Raw genomic sequence first — 6,290 nt, 5'->3', positions numbered from 1 at the left:
CTGTGGAATTCTCTACCACAGAAAGCAGTAGAGGCCAATTCATTAAATATATTCAAGAAGGAGTTAGATATATTTCTTAAGGCTAAAGGGATCAAGGGATATGGGGAGAAAGCAGGGACAGGGTACTGAAGTTGGATGATCAGCCATGATCTCATTGAATGGCGGAGCAGGCTCGAGGGGCCGAATGGCCGACTCCTGCTCCTATTTTCTATGTATCTGTGTATTTCTTATGTTCTTATGTTGTTAACCGGGGCTGTCATCTCTAACCACCAGGTCTAACTATCAACCATGATGGCTGTCTTCTGCTATTCAACTCTCAACGCCTCCGACGGCAACCAGAGCGGGGTTATCGAGGACTCACACCGCAGGCATTCCAACATCATCTCCACCATCCTGATCCTAACCTTCATGCTGGGGACACCCTTGAACAGCCTGGCCCTCTGGGTCCTGGGCTGCAAGCTGAAGCGCAAGAACCGCTTTGTGGTCTACGTGCTCAATCTGGTGGTCTCCGACTTCCTCTTCCTCTCCTTCCAGGCGATTCACACCATCTGCATCCTGGCAGGGGTCAGCGGGGCGGAGCCCGCCCTCCTCGTCTTCCGGAGCCTGATTGTGGCTTGCAACGAAGCCAGCGCCTTCTTGCTCACCTGGATCAGCGTGGAGCGCTTCTTCTCGATCGCCTTCCCCGTGTGGTGGCGCCTTTGCCGGACCAAGGAGTCGGCCGTGGTGGCCTCCTGGGCCATCTGGGGCCTGTCCTTCTGCCTGGGCGTGCTGTACGGGGTCATCCGCACGCTGAAGAGACAAAGAGGGCGCAACTCCACCAAGGACGCCCTGATCTACGCAGAGTTTGTCCTGGCCTTCCTCGTCCCCTTTCTCGTCTTCTGCCTCACCAACGCGTTCATCCTCTGCCGGCCCAACCGCCCCTCCAAGAAGACCACCAAGCTGTACCGCGCCATCACCCTCAACTCGGTCATCTTCCTCATGTGCTGGGTGCCCTACCACATCTTCGTCTTCCTGCACTACCGGGCGCTGGTGGGCGGGCAGGCGGGGCTCTGCTACCTGGCCTATTACGGGGCCTACTACTCGGTCGGCCTGCTCCACGTCAAGAGCTGCATCATCCCCCTGGTCTACATCTTCATCAGCAGCGAGCTGAAGATCAAGTTTCGCGAGTCGTTGCCCAGCATCTTCGAGCGGCGCTTCAGCGAGGAGTCGGGACTGTCCTCGCCCGGGCTTGACACCGAGCATAGCGCCCGGTGCGGGGCAAGCTAGCCCTCGGAACTAGCGGCTGTTCGGCAGGCTGTGGGGTGACTCCCTACCCTCCTCCCTACGTTCCTCCCTACCCTCCTCCCTACCCTCCTTTCTACCCTCCTCCCTACCCGCCTCCCTACCCTCCTCACTACCCTCCTCCCTACCCTCCTCCCTACCATCCTTTCTACCCTCCTCCCCACCCTCCTCCCTACCCTCCTCCCTACCATCCTTTCTACCCTCCTCCCTACCCTCCTCCCTACCATCCTCTCTACCCTCCTCCCCACCCGCCTCCCCACCCACCTCCCTACCCTCCCCTCTACCCTCCTCCCTACCCTCCTCCCCTACCCGCCCTCCCTACCCTCCTCCCTACCCTCCCTAACCTCCTCCCCACCCTCCCCCCTACCCTCCTCTCTACCCTCCTCCCTACCCGCCTCCCTACCCTCCTCCCCACCCCGCCTCCCCACCCTCCTCCCTACCCTCCCCCCCTACCCTCCCCCTACCCTCCTCCCCACCCTCCTCCCTACCCTCCTCACTACCCTCCTCCCTACCATCCTTTCTACCCTCCTCCCTACCCTCCTCCCCACCCGCCTCCCCACCCTCCTCCCTACCCTCCTCCCCACCCACCTCCCCACCCTCCTCCCCTACCCTCCTCCCTACCCGCCTCCCTACCCTCCTCACTACCCTCCTCCCTACCCTCCTCCCTACCATCCTTTCTACCCTCCTCCCCACCCTCCTCCCTACCCTCCCCTCTACCCTCCTCCCTACCCTCCTCCCCTACCCGCCTCCCTACCCTCCTCCCTACCCTCCTCCCCTACCCGCCTCCCTACCCTCCTCCCTACCCTCCCTAACCTCCTCCCCACCCTCCTCCCCCACCCTCCCCCCTACCCTCCCCCTACCCTCCTCTCTACCCGCCTCCCTACCCTCCTCCCCACCCGCCTCCCTACCATCCTCCCCACCCTCCCCCCTACCCTCCCCCTACCCTCCTCTCTACCCTCCTCCCTACCCTCCTCCCCTACCCGCCTCCCCACCCTCCTCCCCACCCGCCTCCCTACCCTCCCCCCTACCCTCCTCCCTACCCACCTCCCTACCCTCCCCCCTACCCTCCCCCCCTACCCGCCTCCCTACCCTCCCCCCTCCCTACCCGCCTCCCTACCCTCCTCCCCTTCCCTCCTCCCCTACCCCGCCTCCCTACCCTCCCCCCTACCCGCCTCCCTACCCGCCTCCCTACCCTCCTCCCTACACTCCTCCCTACCCTCCTTCCTCCCCTACCTCCTCTCTCTCTCCCACCCTCTTCTCTCCCTTCCTCCTTCCCTCCCTCCTCTCTCCTTTCTCCTTCCCTCCCCTCCTCTCTCCCTCCCTCCTCCCTCCTTCCCTCCCTCCTCTCTCCCTCCCTCCTCCCTCCTTCCCTCCCTCCTCTCTCCCTCCCTCCTCGCTCCTTCCTCCTTCCCTCCCTCCTCTCTCTCCTTCCCTCCTCTTTACCTCCCTCGTTCCCTCCCTCCATCACTCCCTCCCTCCCTTCCACTCTCCCTCCCGTCCAGCCTTCCTTTCTTCCTCCCTCCTTCTCTCCCTCCCTCCTCTCTCTCTACCTCCTTCCCTCTGTCCTCCCTTCTTCCTCTCTCCGTCCCTCCTCTCTCTCTACCTCCTTCATTCCTCCTCCCTCCCCTCTCTCTATCTAACTCTATCAATTCCTTTCAAAATCCTAAAAAACCTCAATCAAATCAACCCCTTAACCTTCTATATTCCGGGGAACACAAGCCTAGTTGATGTCACCTCTCTTCATAATCTAACCCTGGAGCCCTGGGAACAGTCTCCTGAATCTGCGCTGCACTCCTTCCAAGGCCAATATATCCTTTCTAAGGTGCGGTTGCCAGAACTGTGCACAGTGCTCTATGTGTGATATGGAGACCAGAACAGTGCACAGTAACTCCAAGTGTGATATGGAGACCAGAACTGTGCACAGTAACTCCCAGTGTGATATGGAGACCTGAACTGTGCACAGTTAGTCCCAGTGTGATATGGAGACCAGAACTGTGCACAGTAACTCCCAGTGTGATATGGAGACCAGAACTGTGCACAGTAACTCCAAGTGTGATATGGAGACCAGAACAGTGCACAGTAACTCCCAGTGTGATATGGAGACCAGAACTGTCCACAGTAACTCCAAGTGTGATATGGAGACCAGAACTGTGCACAGTAACTCCCAGTGTGATATGGAGACCAGAACTGTGCACAGTAACTCCCAGTGTGATATGGAGACCTGAACTGTGCACAGTAACTCCAAGCGTGATATGGAGACCAGAACTGTGCACAGTAACTCCAAGTGTGATAAGGAGACCAGAACTGTGCACAGTAACTCCCAGTGTGATATGGAGACCAGAACTGTGCACAGTAACTCCAAGTGTGATATGGAGACCAGAACTGTGCACAGTAACTCCCAGTGTGATATAGAGACCAGAACTGTGCACAGTAACTCCCAGTGTGATATGGAGACCTGAACTGTGCACAGTAACTCCAAGTGTGATATGGAGACCAGAACTGTGCACAGTAACTCCCAGTGTGATATGGAGACCAGAACTGTGCACAGTAACTCCCAGTGTGATATGGAGACCTGAACTGTGCACAGTAACTCCAAGCGTGATATGGAGACCAGAACTGTGCACAGTAACTCCAAGTGTGATAAGGAGACCAGAACTGTGCACAGTAACTCCCAGTGTGATATGGAGACCAGAACTGTGCACAGTAACTCCAAGTGTGATATGGAGACCAGAACTGTGCACAGTAACTCCCAGTGTGATATAGAGACCAGAACTGTGCACAGTAACTCCAAGCGTGATATGGAGACCAGAACTGTGCACAGTAACTCCAAGTGTGATAAGGAGACCAGAACTGTGCACAGTAACTCCCAGTGTGATATGGAGACCAGAACTGTGCACAGTAACTCCAAGTGTGATATGGAGACCAGAACTGTGCACAGTAACTCCCAGTGTGATATAGAGACCAGAACTGTGCACAGTAACTCCCAGTGTGATATAGAGACCAGAACTGTGCACAGTAACTCCCAGTGTGATATGGAGACCAGAACTGTGCACAGTAACTCCCAGTGTGATATAGAGACCAGAACTGTGCACAGTAACTCCCAGTGTGATATGGAGACCAGAACTGTGCACAGTAACTCCCAGTGTGATATGGAGACCAGAACTGTGCACAGTAACTCCCAGTGTGATATGGAGACCAGAACTGTGCACAGTAACTCCAAGTGTGATATAGAGACCAGAACTGTGCACAGTAACTCCCAGTGTGATATGGAGACCAGAACTGTGCACAGTAACTCCCAGTGTGATATAGAGACCAGAACTGTGCACAGTAACTCCCAGTGTGATATAGAGACCAGAACTGTGCACAGTAACTCCCAGTGTGATAAGGAGACCAGAACTGTGCACAGTAACTCCCAGTGTGATATAGAGACCAGAACTGTGCACAGTAACTCCCAGTGTGATATGGAGACCAGAACTGTGCACAGTAACTCCCAGTGTGATATAGAGACCAGAACTGTGCACAGTAACTCCAAGTGTGATATGGAGACCAGAACTGTACACAGTAACTCCCAGTGTGATATGGAGACCAGAACTGTGCACAGTAACTCCCAGTGTGATATGGAGACCAGAACTGTGCACAGTAACTCCAAGTGTGATATGGAGACCAGAACTGTGCACAGTAACTCCCAGTGTGATATGGAGACTAGAACTGTGCACAGTAACTCCAAGTGTGATATGGAGACCAGAACTGTGCACAGTAACTCCAAGTGTGATATGGAGACCAGAACTGTGCACAGTAACTCCCAGTGTGATATGGAGACCAGAACTGTGCACAGTAACTCCAAGTGTGATATGGAGACCAGAACTGTGCACAGTAACTCCCAGTGTGATATGGAGACCAGAACTGTGCACAGTACTCCAAGTGTGATATGGAGACCAGAACTGTACACAGTAACTCCAAGTGTGATATGGAGACTAGAACTGTGCACAGTAACTCCCAGTGTGATATGGAGACCAGAACTGTGCACAGTAACTCCCAGTGTGATATGGAGACCAGAACTGTGCACAATTCTATACAGGTTGAACCTAACTTCGCTGCTGTTCAGTTCTATCCCTCTAGAAATGAAACCCGGTGTTTTGTTTGCTTTTTATCATGGCCTTATTAACCTGCGTCGTTACTTTTAGTGATTTGTGTATCTGTTCCCCCAGAACTCTCTGCTCCTTTACCCCATTTCGATATTTATTTTTCCAAGATTTCAAAATTTGCAGCTGACACAGAACCTGGAAGTATAGTGACCAGTGAGGAGGATAGCGACAGACTTCGAGAGGACATAGACAGGCTGGTGGAATGGGCGGACACGTGGCAGATGACATTTTAACGCAGAAAAGTGCGAAGTGATACATATTGGTGGGAAGAACGAGGAGAGGCGATATAAACTAAAGGGTACAATCCTAAAGGGGGTGCAGGAACAGAGACCTGGGGGTATATGTGCACAAATCGCTGAAGGTGGTAGGGCAGGTTGAGAAAGTGGTTAAAAAACATACGGAATCCTGGGCTTCCTAAATAGGGGCACAGAGTACAAAAGCAAGGAAGTTATGATGAACCTTTATAAAACACAGGTTCGGCCTCAACTGGAGTATTGTGTCCAATTCTGGGCACCGCACTTTAGGAAGGATGTGAAGGCCTTAGAGAGGGTGCAGAAAAGATTCATGAGAATGATTCCAGGGATGAGGGACTTCAGTTACGTGGATAGCCTGGAGAAGTTGGGGTTGTTCTCCTTGGAGCAGAGAAGGTTAAGAGGAGATTTGATCGAGGTGCTCAAAATCATGAGGGGTCTGGACAGATTAGATAGAGAGAAACTGTTCCCATTGGCGGAAGGGTCAAGAACCAGAGGACACAGGTTTAAGGTGATTGGCAGAAAAACCAAAGGCGACACGAGGAAAAACTTTTTTATGCAGCGAGTGGTCAGGATCTGGAATGCGCTGCCTGCGAGGGTGGTGGAGGCAGAT

The 6,290-nt window shown here is 54.2% G+C and overlaps 1 protein-coding gene across 1 annotated transcript; it reads left to right on the top strand.

The window, feature by feature from the left end:
* Nucleotides 1–276: 276 nt before the first annotated feature.
* Nucleotides 277–1,653, top strand: LOC147092057 (mas-related G protein-coupled receptor member A1-like). The gene has a single exon (XM_085975612.1). The coding sequence runs from the start codon at nt 289–291 to the stop codon at nt 1,264–1,266; it is 978 nt and encodes a 325-aa protein (XP_085831738.1). The 5' UTR covers nt 277–288; the 3' UTR covers nt 1,267–1,653.
* The last annotated feature ends 4,637 nt before the right edge of the window (nt 1,654–6,290 follow it).

The sequence above is a fragment of the Somniosus microcephalus genome, unplaced genomic scaffold (assembly GCF_052327205.1).
Source record: "Somniosus microcephalus isolate GS21.2 unplaced genomic scaffold, FLI_Smic_1.0 unresolved_chr2, whole genome shotgun sequence".
NCBI lineage: Eukaryota > Metazoa > Chordata > Chondrichthyes > Squaliformes > Somniosidae > Somniosus > Somniosus microcephalus.
This window is presented reverse-complemented; position numbering and strand designations above follow the sequence as displayed.